This window comes from Pelodiscus sinensis, chromosome 1 (genome assembly GCF_052426305.1).
Source record: "Pelodiscus sinensis isolate ZL-2025 chromosome 1, ASM5242630v1, whole genome shotgun sequence".
Taxonomy (NCBI): Eukaryota; Metazoa; Chordata; order Testudines; family Trionychidae; genus Pelodiscus; species Pelodiscus sinensis.
The window spans coordinates 6,951,194-6,967,967 of NC_143052.1; the positions used below are offsets into that span (position 1 = coordinate 6,951,194).

Consider the following 16,774-nt stretch of genomic DNA (forward strand, 5'->3'; position numbering starts at 1 on the left):
TAGTTGGCCATTTGCACATATAAATATCAGATTTGCACATGCAATTGGGGTTATTTGGACATGCATATTTGCTTATATAATTATGCATCCAACTCATTTTTTTTTCAGAAATCAGGCCTTTAGAGACTTTTTTTGTTTTAGTGAGATGCCATGAACTCACTGGTACTACAGGATTAGGCCTACCAAGACAAGTCCAATTCTTACCATGTTCAACATATTGTCAAACACCTCCTGAGAAATGAAGTAGTAATCAAGTCTGTTGTCTTCTCCAAAGTAAGAGGCCCTCGTGGTGTGACAGGGGCTGGAAGATATACGGTAGGTTAAAGGAACCACAAGTTTTCAATCATTTAAGAAGATGGTAGAGGAGATGGAAAGAAGAGCACTAGAAATCATTTTATTTCAAACAGAGAAGAAATATGAGAAATATAAAGAGGTGCAAATCATACAACTAATGCTGAATATACGAAAGACTAACCTATCAATGGGAAAAGATCTATATTAATATAACATTATATTTGGGCTATAAATCCAAAGACACAGGATGATTTCAGTTGAAGCTGTCACAGCACTGTTAAGTAGGAAAGTGATAAATTCTTCCTCCTGCTATGTTGACTCCTGGCTGATAGATAGGAATCTTATATACAGGAAAGGGTAGTGGGAGACAGATTAAAAAATTCATAGAAATAGGCAGAGATAGCAGTAGTAAGCTTCAGCCCCAGCAGTAAGAGGTGAGTAGTGTTAGAATCAATGAAGTTGGCTGGAAATAGGGGAGGTAAAGTAACTATTTAAAATAACACCACCATTTAAGAATGACTGTTTGAATGGTCTTACACACAACCTTTCTTTTGAGATGAGGATCAAACAAATATTAATCTGGCCAAATAGCTAATTCCACATATGAAGAAATTTTAATTCAAAGGATCCAGTCCTTTCCTACACATTCTGTTGCACATAAGCCCCAGCATATGCTCCTCAGTCACTCTTAACGGTGGGTCACGTTCCATTGCTATAAAGTGGTACTTTGCTAACTATGTTTTGTACCATAGGCCAAGCCGAACAAAAATGTTACAGAGCATCAGCATAGACTTACACTGACAATATTTTGCCTCCCTGACTGCTCCATTGCAGACAAAACATAGCAAAAAATATTCACATGTAAATATGTGGATCCTGACTGTGTTGTTAAAACACTGATAGTGGCTTTTAACCAGTTTTTGCAAAATAAAACTGGATGGACAGCTTGTATCCTGAGGTTTTGGTCTTGAAGCCTCAAACTGGAGACCCCAGAATGAAAGAAAGCCATGTCACAGTTAGGAGCAGCACTGTCTAGGCCAGTGGTCCCCAACGCGGTACCTACGGACGCCATGGCACCCGCCAGGCTGTTTCTGTGCGCCCACCGAGTGATTGGGGCCAGCACCGCCCCCTGACACGTGGTGCCTGGGTGGTGCTGGCCCCTGGGTGTGCAGCGTGCAGCGTATGGTTGGCCCAGTCCCCGGGTGCACAGCGCAAGGGCAGTGCCGGCCCCGGGCACGCAGTGTATGGGCAGTGCCGGCCCCTGGATGTGCGGTATATTGGCTGTGCTGGCCCTGGGCGTGTGGCAAAGGAGCGGTGCCAGCACTAGGCGCGCAGCACATGGGCACTGCTGGCTCGTGGGCATGCGGCACAGGAGCGGTGCCAGCACCAGGCGCGCAGCCCATGGGCACTGCTGGCTCGTGGGCATGCGGCACAGGAGCGGTGCTGGCCCCAGGAATGCAGCGCATGGGTGGCGCTGGCACCGGGCATACGGTGTATGGGTGGCCCCGGTCCCTGGGTGCGCGGTGTATGGGCAGCCCTGGCCCCGGGTGCACAGTGCAAGGGCTGTGCCGGCACCGGGCATGTGGTGTATGGGCAGTGCCGGGCTCTGGGTGCGTGGTACAGGTGTGGCACTTGCCCCGGGTACGCGACACAGGGGCGGCGCCAGCCCCAGGCACGCAGCACATGGGTGGCCCCGCCCCTGGGCGTGCGGTGCATGGGCTGTGCCAGCCCCGGGCACACAGTTGTATGGGCGTCCCCGCCCCTGGGCACACAGCACAGGAGCAGCGCCATCCCCAGGCGTGCAGCGCGTGGGTGATGCTGGCTCCTGGGTGTGCGGCACAGAGCAGCGCCGGCCCCAGGAGTGCAGCGCATAGGTGGCACCAGCACTGGGCATGCAGCGTAAGGGTGGCCCTGCCCCTGGGCGCGTGCGCAGCCCCGCCCCTGGGCACGTGTGCTGCCCCGCTCCCCGGTGCCCGGCGCGTGAGTGGCCCGGCCCCTGGGTGCTCGGCAGCCCCAAAAGGTTGGGGACCACTGGTCTAGGCCATGAGTCTGTGAGTTTGGGCACCCAGATTTCATTGTCAAGCATGACACTAACAAGTCGTATTTGGGGATGGATATTGGGTAACTGATAAATAGAATACTTGTGAGCCTGGTTTTCAGTTATACTGAGGCCCTTTTACATCGCCAGAATGGTGTAAAAGGATCCTACGGTGAAGAATCTGACCCTTGTATGTCTATTACTTTCTGTGCCAAAACTATCTGAGTACCATTCGCATCTGACTTTGAATTCATTAGGTTTCCTTCAGTTCTCTTTTTTTGTCCCACAAGTGTTTCAGTAAACTCCTAACACCAAAAACAGGCCAACACCAAGCACAATGGATTCCTAGTCAATGACTACGGCTCCGAGGTGCCACGGCAATACAAATTTAAAAACACATCAACACGGCCCTTGTTTTCATTTGAGTTTTTGTAAAGAAAATCTTGTAACAATCGTCTTATTTCCCTGTAATTTTATTCATGCGATCACAGAAACCTAAGACTGGAAGAAACCTCGAGAGCCAACTAATCTAATGATTTTCAACTCTTTTTGGAGTAGGGCCCATTTGTAAACATTGATGGCTAATTCCACCCCAGTCAATCGCTTAAGTAGAAAACACACCAGTATTCTGTCCCCCAAAATATTTAATACCTACTTTATGCAATATAAATAAATAAATAAACAAAACAAAAAGCAGATCAATAATCAAAGTTAAATGCAGTAATCAACATCCATAGGATCTCGTTAATGCTATAATAAATCCCAGGATCCATTTAATGAGAAACTTGAGCTTGCTGCTTTTTGATGAGTTTATCAAAGTTTGGTGTAATTGTAATCAGCACAATCTGAAAATCATGTTCAAGATCCAATCTGTTTCTGCTTTTGTTCTTCAATTGAGTCAGGGCAGAGAATCCAGTTTCTCACAAATGCATTAAGATGACAGGCAAAATGACTAATAACATGGCATGCAAGAGCAAGATATTCCAACAACAGCACTACACCAAAACTGGGGAAGGCTCATTCTAGTATATTTTCTCGGCAGACTGCAATTGCAAGATAATTCAACCAGTTGAGATTCTTTCTCTGAGTTTTCTAACACATCTCCAAATGATCTTGCATCATTCTTCACTAGGGTTGCCAGATGGTTTAACCAAAAATACCAAACACCGCCCCCCCGGAAAAAAATTCTGTTGAGGAAAAAAAAAAAGGGGGAGACCAAACTTGTTGAGCAAAGAAAAAAGGACGCTGGCAGCAGTTATTACACACACACACACACACACACACACACACACCCACCCACCCACCCACCCCAGCATGGTCCCTTTAAGAAGAGGCTGTTTGCTGGTGGCCATCTTGTTTTTCTCTCCAGCCACAAGAGAGCTCCCCTGCGGAACCAGGTAAGCGGGGGGATGAGAGGTCCAGCGGGGAGTCCAGGCAAAGGAGGGACCCAGGTTGCTGAATATGGGCCAGGTGTTCAGTATTTTCGCCTCCTGGTAGGGAAAAGAAATCAGAAAATAACAGACATTTTAGGTGTCTTGTATTTTCTGAATTTCTTTTTCTTTCTTTCTTTCTTTTTTTTTACCAGACAGGAGGCGAAAATACCGGACTGTCCAGGTCAATACAGGACACCTGGCAACCCTATTCTTCACTCTATAGTTGTTTTCCAGTTCTCTGTCAGGAAACGGGCAGTGCACATGTACATCGGCTTTCCCATGCTGACTTTTGCTGGCTGTTCCATGGTAAAGTGTTGTCTCATGTATAAGAACTTAAAAGCGTATTGGAAAGATTCTACTAGCCAGGAAGCACTGAAGAAAATAATCAGTAATCATTTAACTAAATTGCACAAAAGAATCTGCACTTACTTTCCAGATGAACAACTACAGAGTGAAGAATGATACAGGATCCATTTGGAACTGTGTTAGAAACATCAGAGGAAGAATTTCAACTGGTAGAGTTATCTTGCCATCGCAGTCTCAGAGAAAAGATATTAAAATGAGCCTTCCCTGACAAAAATGATTGAAGGTCTAGAAAAATGACCGATGAGGGACAATTGAAAAAAAATTAGATTTGTTCAGTCTGGAGAAGAGAAGATTGAGAGGGGACAGGCTAACAGTTTTCAAGTACCTAAAAGGATGTTAAAGGGAGGAAAGGGAAAAATTGTTCTCCTTAACTTCTGAGGATAAGATGAAGCAACTTGCAAAAAGGGCAGTTTAAGCTGGACATTAGGAAAGACTTTCTGTCAGAGTGGTTAAACACTGCAACAAATTATCCCAGGATGCAATAAAATCTCCATCATTGGAGATTTTTAAAAGCAGACTAAACTAACACTTGTCATGGATAACAGATAATATTTAGTCTTGCCTTGAGCATAGGGGATTGGATAATTGAGGTCCCTTCCAGCCCTACCATTCTATGATTCTTGAAAATCATTTTCCCATATAGCATTATTTGATACATCTGTAGATTCATCTAATTGTAAAGCAAAACGGCCACTTACTGAAAGGTGATCATTATTTACAGGTTGATGTTTTCTGAGATATAACAGATTCTTCTCTGTATTGTATCACTAGAGAGAGGGATTGTTTTTATTTTTATGCAGCTGACTCCTCCAACAATTCAGTTAACATGTCATTAGAAGAAGGTAAAATTAACTCCTCCGTGACTGTGAACTTTTTTACATTTCACAATGCAGTGTGCAACAAGGTAAGAGGCACACACAATGCTTGCTCCTAGATAGCAGATACACATTTTCAAATCTTTGCTTTTTCATTTAAAAAAATTTGTCTTTATAGCTAGAGTGATTTGTCTAGGGAAGAATAACAAAACTGATTAAAGGTCTAGGAAAGTGACCAATGAGGGAAGATGGATAAAATTAGATTTATTCAGTCAAATAATAAATGATAACATTTTTCAAGTATGAAAGGTTTTAAAAGGGAGGAATGAGGAAAAAATATATAACTTCGTTGGTCTTAGGCTTTCATTTGCTAACAGTTCACTGCAGATGACACATTGTGGCCTGTGATCACCATTTCAGTCCTCAATACATGAAAACCCAAATTTTAAGTAAGTAGTGTCGTATATATGATTAATTTTCTTATCAGGTGGTGATGAACTCTTATTATCACTGGTACTTGCAGTTGCAACAGAACAATTTAAAAATATATCCATTTCTCTGCCTAAAGGCTCACGTTGTGATTAATACACACACTCTTCACTGGAAGTTCCACATCGATCACTTGTTTTCCATAACTCTTCCCACCTTGCATTCAATTGTCTTATTGATGAGGCTACAAATGGGTCACAAAGGTCACTGGCTCCATGATTTTACATTACCTCTGCGACTTCAGCCCTGGGCAACAGGGCTCCAGGCTCCCCTTTCAGGTCTCCAGGCAGCCACAACTCTTTCCTCTGTTCCTACATCCCAGTTTTAGGTCACGATGACCCATGGGTTGAGAAACACAGAACTAGTTCATACCTCCCAGGCAAAAGCAAGATCTTGACCATCCCTGAGAGATGTTTGTCTAGCCTGTACTTAACCTCTAATGAGGGGGATTCTATGAGCTCCTAAATAAAATAAGCTATTCTCTACTTTCATTTTGAAAGTGTTTTCTAATCTAACCTAAATCTCCCTTTGTGAAAATTATGCCCATTATTTCTTGTCCTACACTGAGTGGATATGGAGAACAACTGTGCTCTTTAAAAAGCTCTTTAAAATATTTGAAACTGTTATTAGGTCTCTCCTCAGTCATCTTTCCTTAAGACTAAACATGTCCCAGTTTTTAACTCATGAGTCAGGTTTTCTGAACTTTTCTTCATTTTTGTTTCTTTTCTCCAAACTTTCTCCAATTTGTCCACATCTTTCATAACTTGTGGTGTCTAAAACTGAACAGTTTTCCAGGTGAGGCCTCACCAATGCTGAGCATAGCAGGACAATTACTTCTCTTGTCTTACATACAACACTCCTGTTATTACACCTCTAAATAAATAAATATCAGGGCTGGGGGAGAGATTTATTATTTTTTCCAGTACTGAGATCTTAGATTTAATGTGGAGTAAACTCTTGTCTTTGATACAACTGAGTTATACACTGCTAGGAAATGAAGTTTATAAAGTGGAGGCTGATAGATCCTTAACTGTTGCAGCACTAATATGTGCCACTATTTTATCAATAAACTATGGCAAATGAGAACATTGTGGTGCACATGGACCATATAAAATGTTCACTTCAAAGGCTTGATTTTTCTCAAAGATATTATACACATTCAGCTTTAACAATCATTCTTGAGTAAAAACCAGATGGTCTCAGTGTCCAATTTCATTTTATTTATTTTTTGAAAGAGTTTTACCTGTTACAACTTTTTTAATTGCAAGGCCATGCTCACATTTGAACTGCCAGGTTAGCTTACATGAAATGCATTTTTAATAGTGGAATGTTCGAGATTTAAAACAGTAAGCTATAAAATTGCTAAAATTTCCACTGAATAAAATATGACTTTGCTTTGTAGTTGTAATGTTCTACTCTGTTTAAAATCTCTCTCTCTGTCTCCTTTTTTCTCATACATTAAACTTTTGAGTAATAATACATATAAAAAAACAATGCCTTTGGAAAACAGATAAGTGTTTGAAAAAATTGGGCTAGTATTCAATTAGTTGAAATTTCCAAGCTGGTTCTCAAAACACTTAGTATGCATCACCTTTGTAGAGTCTTGCACGGCTACAGACTTTGTATCCGTGTCTGTATCTGCAAAAATGAGTCACAGATACCTGCATGGTATATAAAGCGGATAGCCACAAATATGATTGGTTCTAGATACAAAAATGAGCTGCGGATATCCGCATCTACATCCGCGGATGCAGATACCTGTGTATATAAAATGGATAACTGAGGATTTGCAGGGCTCTACACATTTGATTTTCTAATGTTGTAACAGCTCTTCTGTCAAAAAATCCTTTGGACTTGCTAGTCATGTGAGTCAATCTAGTATTATAACATATTACAAACACAGAGCACACCATCTGCACATTATAGGACTTAGTTTGAAGGAAGTGCCTATGATATTGTACCACTGATACTCAATTTAGGATTGTATGGTGTTGGGCATCCAAAGAACTAATGTCACTTCTACATTGTCAGCTATTATATATGCACGTAGAGCTCTATTCGCATGACATATTACATTAGTACTCTGCAGCCACCATTGTGTTAGGTACTGTAAGTATACACAGCAATAGACAGCCCCTGCCATAGTAAAAGACAATCTAAAATAAGACTAAATGCAATAAGTGAGTATAGCAAACGGAGAGAATCGGAGGACAGATGAGTGCCGATAACACATGGCTGCACAAATTACTGCAATATGTACGATATATAGCACTATCTTTGAAATGTTTAAGTTACAGCTGGCGAAGAAGGAAGGATGCCCATTTGCTTTGTCAGAATTAGCTGCAAAAGGTATATTACACTGGTTCAGCTACCTTGAAGTTTAGGCTTGACAATTGGTAAAGAATGGAGGGTTCCTACTTTGTGGGCATTAGCCAGAGAAAGTGTACTGCAATAGTTCAGTCACAATACGGGCATTCTATTTGTGTCTGGATGCAATAGGTAAATGCACCATACAGTGCACCTAACACTTTTATAGTGGGGTGTAGCAGATTGATAATTTCTTGAATTCAGTTAAACAAAGAATTAATTTTAACATCTTTTGAGTTCATTGTATTAAAATGTAATTGTGTATATCTTATCGTGGAATTGTATGTATTTCCCTGGGAAATGTAAATATGAGAAGAGCAGGGGATGATTAGGCAAATTCACTGAGATTGTAACGTTCTCCCCCTACCCCACTCCGGCCAAGTATACATATACTAGTTCCAACTGGACTGTCCAGGGGCCAAAAGAAAAGGAAAGCATTTTTGGATAAATAGGGGGGTCTTTAACTGAGTCATGGCCTTCTTCCTGATCCAGCAAATGGACAGGACTCCTTGTCCACCTCAGGATAGGGATTGAGGGACTGGGCCCACCAGATGCCAAGTTAGGGTTGGAGGTTACGCTGGCAAACTTTTGGGATACACGTACGTTTCTTTTATTGCTTTAAGTATCAGAGGGGTAGCCGTATTAGTCTGAATCTGCAAAAGCGACGAGGAGTCCTGTGGCACCTTATAGACTAACTGAAGTGTAGGAGCATAAGCTTTCGTGGGCAAAGATCCACTTCGTCAGATGCAGACCTGCATCTGACGAAGTGGGTCTTTGCCCACGAAAGCTTATGCTCCTACACTTCAGTTAGTCTATAAGGTGCCACAGGACTCCTCGTCGCTTTATTGCTTTAGTTAGTACATTTCTTCTTTAATGCTTTGTATATTCAGAATAAAGCAGGCTTTCCTAGGAAGTGCTGTGTGGCATCTTATATCTGTTGACAATCACTCTATCTCTGAAGAGAAAGCAAGCAGGCATCCTTGGGCAACGGGTGTGTTGAGAAATACACAGTGAAGGTTGGGAACATCCAGCTCTGAAGGGGGAGAGACGTGGGCCTCCATCCAGAAAGGCAGTAGGCGGGGGAGCTAGAAGCCAAGAGTAGGTGTCCTTGCTGAACCCCTCAGGGGACCTACAGGTGCAGTTGGCCTGAACTGTGACACTGGGCACATTAACATGAATTAAAGAAAAAGTGGCAATGAATGGGTGGATGGACAGACAGATCAAAGGAACAGTAAAAAGGCATCTTTTTTGCTTTACAGTTCACCTTTAAAGGAATCTTGATACCTGAAACAGTATATTAAAAAATACGGAGATATTATATGACGACTTTGGACAGCCTAGATCTAGTAGGAGACACAATGCCATGAGATGACCATTTATCAAGTCTTCTGCAATATTTACCTTTTAAAAAAATAAGCAACAATTTGAACCTTGACAACACTCCGTGGGGTCTTAAACAGATGGAGTAAATTTACCTGTATCTGAAGAAATTGTTGAACTGTCTGCAAATTCTGTGAGAAAGTTCCCGCTTTCCACAGGACAAGGGGCCAACTAATATTAACATGGGGTAGGGAGCATCGAGACTAGGCAAAGTGCTGCAGGGAGAAAAAAACAAACAAGACACTGTTACACTTCTTACAATGGACACTTGTACTGACATTGTATAAGGTCTCTGGGAACTGCATATTATCAAGGGAACTGATATAACCTAATCTATCGGGGGGGACCTAACTGGCTACAAGATTCAGCTTGATACATTTATGCAGGGGACAGCATGATGAGTCTATATTCAATGGCTTGTAGCTGATCTATGACTGCTAGCAACAAATATCTCCAATGGCCAGTGATGGGACACTAGATTGGGTGGCCTCCCAATTACTATAAAGAATTTGTTCCCAAATGCCTGGCTGATGGGTCTTGCCCATGTGCTCAGGGTCAATGAGTGGCTGGTCTCACAGCTCATGCTTCACCCTGCACAGCTCCCCCCCCCCCCACATTTGTGTGGTTCCTCTCAAGCCCAGTCCCTTGTGCTCCCGCCAGTCTGGGGCCACAGACTGCCCGCCTTCCTGGCTTACCAGAGTTGGCAGGCTATGGCCACATACTTCCCACCTTCCTCATACTCCAGGGCTGGGGGCACAGCTGGGGCCATGTGCCCCCTGCCTTCCCCATGCTTCAGAGCAGGGAAGGGTGCGGTCACACACCGCCTGCCATCCACATGCTTCTCAGCCGTTGGGGGGGTGCTAACCTGGGATGGGGCCCAGGGTCAGTGGCCACACTGGGGAGGGGTGTCTGGGCTCTGATGGGTGGTGGAGGAAGGGGCGTGGCTTCAGATGGAAGGGGCGGAGCTAGGGCTTGCCTCCTCTAGCCAGGGTTTCACCCCCCTCCCCACATCAGAGTCTAAGTGATTGCCATATTCGGGATCAAGATGGAATTTTCCCCTGAGGCAGATTGCTAGAGACCCTGAGCATTTTTCTCCTTCTGTAGCATGGGTCACTTGCAGGTTTAAATTAATGCAAGTGGCAGATTCTCTGTTACATGAAGCCTTTAAACCATGATGTGAGGACTTCAGTAACTCAGCCAGAGGTTAGGCGTCTACTACAGGTGTGGATGAGTGAGGTTCTATGGCCTGCAATGTGCAGGAGCTCAAACTAGATGATCATGATGGTTCCCTCACCTTAAAATCTGAGTCTTCACTATTCATGTCATTTGCCACACAGATGAAGAAAGTAATGGAAAATCAAGCGTGATTGAAACATGAAAAAGGAAGTAAATATTTCATTAAAAAATCCCACAGCACTTTTTGCAACGTTAAACCTGGTGCATCCTATTCCGATTGGAATTTAGGTTGACCGTCTTTTCTGAAATCCCCTCTGCAGTTAACAGTGTTGCTGTGGACTGTTGATGAGTTGCCCAGGCACTCCACCTCACACATGGCAACATTTCAAAGTTGGTATGATGGGCCCGGACCATATTTAGTATCAGTACTGACGCTCTTTATAGCTCTCATAAAAGGGATCTCATTGACTTGAAAAGGTTTGCGGGATCAAGGTGATAGTTTGTAAAGTGCTCCACAAATGGGATGAGAGACGCTAAGGATTATGGGCCCAACCTCATGGACCTTAATTCCCATTGACCCAATTCACACATGGCAACATTTCTAAGTTGGTATGAGTGAACCCAGACCACATTTAGGATCAATACTGTCAGCCTTTATAGCTCTCGTGAAAGGAATCTCATTGACTTGAAAGGTTTGCGGTATCAAGATGATAGTTTGTAAAGTGCTCTACAAATGGCATGAGAGATGCTAAGGATTATGGGCCCAACCTCGTGGGCCTTAATTCCCATTGACCCAAGCACCCTGCAGGATTGGGGTTTGCAGAAACACAGAGGCCTAACCTTAGGTGCTCAGTTTTACAAAGCCTTAGCCTCAATCCATATTAAGTAGCTGGATTTTCAGAAGTGTTGAGCATCCAACAATTCCCTTTAAAGTCATTGGGCATTTGTGGGTGTTTTAAAAGTCAAGCCTCTTACTTAGGTGCCCACATATGGCATGTAAATTTAGACATTTGTGTTTGAAAATTGCTGCCAGAGATGTTAATATGTGACAAACACCAGCTAAAATCTTTTTTTAAACCCTCAATAAGTTTTCTTAAAACAAAATCTAGGTTCCAAACTTCAGAATAATGTGATTTAAAATAGCTGAGTATAAATGCCTGAAAATAGAGTGCATAATGGAAACAGCCACAGAAGTACATGACTAATCTATCTGAAATAATGTTAGCTGTTGAGCATAAGTGAAGGGGAAAAAATTAGGTAATTCAGAGTAATGGCTTCTCTCCTGCACCAGCTCACACCAGCAAAACAGCTCTATCTGTTTCAGTACTGACATAATACCATTCTCTCTTTGTGCCTTTGACGCACATTAATGAATTGCTTCATCACAACACTCGGTGAGGAAGGAAGGTACTATCCTCCTTTACAGATAAGAAACAGACACACCGAGTAGATTAAGTGACTTACCCAAGGTCACAGAGAAATTTTGTGGCTAAACTCAGATCTGAACCTAGGTCACTTTGAGTGTGTCTACACAGCAAAGTTATTTTGGAATAACAGCCGTTATTACGAAATAACTAGGCGAGCGTCTATACAGCAATAGCGTTATTTCAAAATAATTTTGAAATAACAGGAGGCTTATTCTGACTTCTGTAAACCTCATTCTACTACGAATAATGCCTATTTCAGAATAGGGGCTGTGTAGACGCTCCACTTCTGCTATTTTGAAATAGCCCCTCACCAGGGCCATTCTAACTTATTCCTCCCCAGTGCCTCCTGGGGCTCTCAATCAAAATAGCACGTCTACATTAGGGAAGCCTGCCTGAGACTAATTTTGAGGCTTCCCTGCAGTGTAGTCTGTGCTATTTTGAAATAAGCTATTTCAGAGTAACTATTCCAGAATAGCTTATTCTGAAACAAATGTGCAGTGTAGACATAGCCTTTGAGTCCCAGCCTAATGCCCTGGTCTCTAGATCAGTGTTTCTGAACAACTAGTCTGTGGACTGGCACCACTTTCTAAGAGCGGGGCAGGGGGGATAGCTCAGTGGTTTGAGCACTGGCCTACTAAACCCAGGATGGTGAGTTCCATCCAGGGAGGGGGGGGACCAGTTCCATCCCTGGGGTGGGGGGGGACCCATTTAGGGATCCAGGGCAGAACTGTGAGGGATAAGGGACTGGACTCAATGACCTCTCAAGGTCCCTTCCAGCTCTATGAGATAGATAGGACCAGTTTCTTATGGCTTATGTTTTAGGCTTTCATCTGACTACACCTGATATCCAAAAGGTTGGGAGACACTGCTCTAGACTAGCTTTACACCCTTGCGTTAGGATGGCAATAGAATCTCTTAGTAGAAGAAGAGATTATTCATCTTGTGCAGTAACTGGGGTTCTTCAAGAGGTGTGTTCATATGGGTGCTCCACTTTAGGTACACATGTGCACAGCAAACTGCCTTCAGTTTTTTCTTCACTGCAAAGTCCCACAAGGGAGACTTTGAAACTAAGGGGAAGGAGGGCAGATATGGGAGGGAGTAGTGTAGACATACCCTGATAGCTTTCTTTGATAGGATAACAAGTCTTATGGATAAGAGAGAAGCAGTGAATGTGGTATACAGGCAGTCCCCGGGTTACGTACAAGATAGGGACTGTAGGTTTGTTCTTAAGTTGAATCTGTATGTAAGTCGGAACTGGCGTCCAGATTCAGACACTGCTGAAACTGACCGCCAGTTCTGACTTACATACAGAATCAACTTAAGAACCCCAGGCGTCCCCAAGTCAGCTGCTGCTGAAACTGATCAGCAGCTGATTCCAGGAAGCCCGGGGCAGAGCAACTCTGCCTGGGGCTTCCTGTAGTCAGCGCTGGTCAGTTTCAGCAGAAGCTGACTTGGGGACGCCTGGGGCAGAGCAGCTGGGGTGCTACTGGACCAACCCAGCAGCACCCCATCTGCTCTGCCCCAGACGTCCTGATTCAGCCGCTGCTGAAACTGACCAGCAGCGGCTGAATCAGGACCTGGGGCAGAGCAGCTGGGGTGCTGCCGGGTTGGTCCAGTAGTGCCCACGGGCGCTGCAGGACCAATCGGCAGCGCCCCAGCTGCTCTGCCCCAGAGTCCAAAACAAAAGCCTGGTCTGCTGGGGGGGGGGAGCACACTAGCTGCGCCCCCCCCCCCAGCAGACCAGGGACACGGGGAGCAGAGCCGCAGCGGCAGCGGGGTGCCGCGCCTCTGAGGCTTTGCTCTGGCAAAGCCTCTAGAGGCGCGGGACCCCCCGCGGCTGCGGTTTCAGTCAGGGTGCCTGTGGTCTGCTGGGGACCGTCCGCAGCAGACCACAGGCACCAGGTCTCATGCGGCAGCAGCGGGGGTTCCCGCGCTTCTGAGGCTTTGCTCTGGCAAAGCCTCGGAAGCGCGGGAACCTGCCCGCTGCTGCCGCTTGGGTCCCGGTGCCTGTGGTCTGCTGCGGACGGTCCCCAGCAGACCACAGGCACCGGCACCCAAGTGGCAGCAGCAGCGGTTCCCGCGCTTCCGAGGCTTTGCTCTAGCAAAGCCTCAGAAGCGCGGGAACCCGCCCGGTGCCCCTGGTCTGCTGGAGACGGTCTCCAGCAGACCAGGGGCACCGGAGCAGCTTACGAACGGGGCTTTCTCGCCCCGACTTCCGGGGCGAGAAAGCTCCGTTCGTAAGTGCGGATCCGACGTAAGTCGGATCCGCGTAAGTCGGGGACTGCCTGTATCTAGACTTTAATAAAGCATTTGATATGCTTTCACATTACTTTGTTATCAATAAACTAGGGAAATACAACCTAGATGGGACTACTATAAACTGGCTGAATAACTGTTCTCAGAGAGTAGTTATTAATAGTTCACAGTCATGTTGGAAGGGCATAACAATAGGGGTTCAGCAGAGATCTGTTTTGGGACCTGTTCTGTTCAATACCTTCATTAACTATTTAAATACCGGCATAGAGATTACACTTATTAAGTCTGCAGACGATACCATGCTGGCAGGGACTGGAACTGCTTTGGAGGATAGGGTCATATTTAAAAATGATCTGGAGAAACTGGAGAAATGGTCTGAGATAAATAGGATAAAATTTAATAAGGACAAATGCAAAGTACTCCACTTAGGAATGAACACTCAGTTTCACACATACAGAATGGGAAGCGACTATCTAGGAAAGAGTACTACAGAAAGTGATCTAGGGATCATAGGGGACCACAAGCTAAATATTAGTCAACAGTGTGAAACTGTTGAAAAAAAAGCAAACATGATTCTGGGATGCATTAATAGGAGTGTTGTGAGCAAGACACAAGGAGTCATTCTTCCATTCCACTCTGCACTGATTAGGCCTCAGCTGGAGTATTGTGTCAAGTTCAGGGCACCACATTTCAAGAAAGACGTGGGGAAATTGAAGAAGGTCCAAAGAAGAGCAACAAAAATGATGAAAGATCTAGAAAACATGAGCTATGAGGGAAGGCTGAAGGAACTGGGCTTGTTTAGTTTGGAAAAGAGAAGACTGAGAGGGGACTTGATAGCGGTTTTCAGGTATCTAAAAGGGTGTCACAGCGAGGAGGGGGAAAAATTGTTCTCCTTGGCCTCTGAGGATAGGACAAGAAGCAATAGGCTTAAGCAGCAAGAGAGGTTTAGGTTGGATATTAGGAAAAACTTCATAATTGTCAGAGTAATTAAACACTGGAATAAATTGCCTAGGGAAGTTGTGGAATCTCCATCACTGGAGATATTTAAGAGCAGATTGGATAGACATCCATCAGGGATGAGCTAGACCATGCTTGGTCTGCCGTGAAGGCAGGGGACTGGACTTGATGACCGCTCAAGATCCCTTCCATTTCTAGTATTCTATGTCCCCCAATGCCAAAGATCCCCTGGCAACCAGGGTAGTAGGAATCTAACCCCTAAGGTAGATAGATGGGGTATAGTAGTTTCAGTCCTTGAAGCTCCAGGAAGCTAAAATCCAGAGGTAGACAGGGCAGTATATAGGGGATTCTCAAAGCCCTGATCCAAAGCTGTTTTTAAGGCTTGCACCTTCATGAAAAGCCTGAATTTCTTCTCCCTGTTCTTAAGATATCTGCTTTGAGTTGAAGTGCAGATCTTACATTTCGAGGGAATACAAATGTCCTGCTAACACTTGAGTGACCAGCAGCCAGAATAGACACCTGACAGGAAAGGCAACATTTAAACCTGGGGATGCAGGCATACCCCAGAAATAGGGTCCAGACTAACCCCACTAAATGAGGAAAACAAAGCAAAGGGAAACTCTCCAAATATAGATGATTTACAATTATAACTAACGATTCTAGCTTCGGGGGGTAGCAGAGTTAGTCTGTACAGAAAAAACAACAAATGGTCTGGGAGCACTTTAACAAAACATGTAGATGGTATCATGAGTTTTCGTGGGCACAGCCCTCTTCTTCAGTGCCCACGAAAGCTCATGATACCATCTACACGTTTTGTTAGTCTATAAAGTGCTACCAGATCATTTGTTGTTTTAACTATTCTAAAGTATTAGTAGAAGGAGTCACACTAGAGATTCAGTCTCAGGCTGAAGGTGGTTGAGAAGGAACTGAGGATGGTTTGCCCACACAGCTCTATATAGTGAAGGGCATGAGGATGTGTAGGACATAGCCACCAAAAATCTCTGATCAATGGCATAAGGTGCCTGAGCACCTGAAGTGGAACATCCTTAGGGACATTGTCCAGGATAAAAACTAATAAACACATTTACATAACTGCCTCAAAAACAATCTTTACAGAATCCAATGAAAGATTTCAAATGTCAATGTGGTGATAATATGCAAAATTATCCCCCCTATATATTCTACATCAAAAAGTTGCTATTGTGGTGCATTCAAGTCAAGAAATTCCCCTTCCTTCAATGTTACTCCATGTCATGTTGCCTTCCCCTTTCTGCCATTCACTGTCAGGAAGGGACCGGTTCAACCCAGAACCACATTCAAAGTAATACACAAGTCTCTAAAGGTGCATCTACACAGCTCCGTAACTCAAATACGATATGCAACGCAAATTGCATATCTTATTTGGATATTATTTCGAAATAGCTTCTTTCATCATTTGGCACAGTCTACACAGTGCCAAATTGCTAAATTAAAAGTTACTCTGAAATGTCCTATACTCCTCAGAGAGCCTGAAATAACGGGCTTGCTGTGAAGACACAGGATAGCTATTTTGGGATCCTCTACTATCCCGAAACAGAGTTGCAGCCTAGACGTAGCCTAAGATTCATAGATGTTAAGGTCCAAAGGGACCACTGTGGTCATTTAGTTTGATCTCCTGTATGACACAGGCCATAGGACTTCAAGTCTAATACTTATGGCTAAGCCAGAACAGATCTTTGGAAAAAATCCAATCTTGATTTAAAACATTTCAGAAACAGAAAATCTACCACAACCCTT

At 44.1% G+C, this 16,774-nt stretch overlaps 1 protein-coding gene across 1 annotated transcript in view; it reads right to left on the reverse strand.

The window, feature by feature from the left end:
- The window catches only part of LRGUK (leucine rich repeats and guanylate kinase domain containing), an 87,435-nt gene that overhangs the window by 37,692 nt on the left and 32,969 nt on the right, over positions 1 to 16,774 (reverse strand). Inside the window, exons 11-12 of the mRNA XM_075925630.2 lie at positions 9,278 to 9,397; positions 205 to 301 (exon numbers count right to left, since the gene is read on the reverse strand). Of these exons, the coding sequence (XP_075781745.2) occupies positions 205 to 301; positions 9,278 to 9,397 (217 nt within the window). The remainder of the gene's footprint in view (positions 1 to 204; positions 302 to 9,277; positions 9,398 to 16,774) is intronic.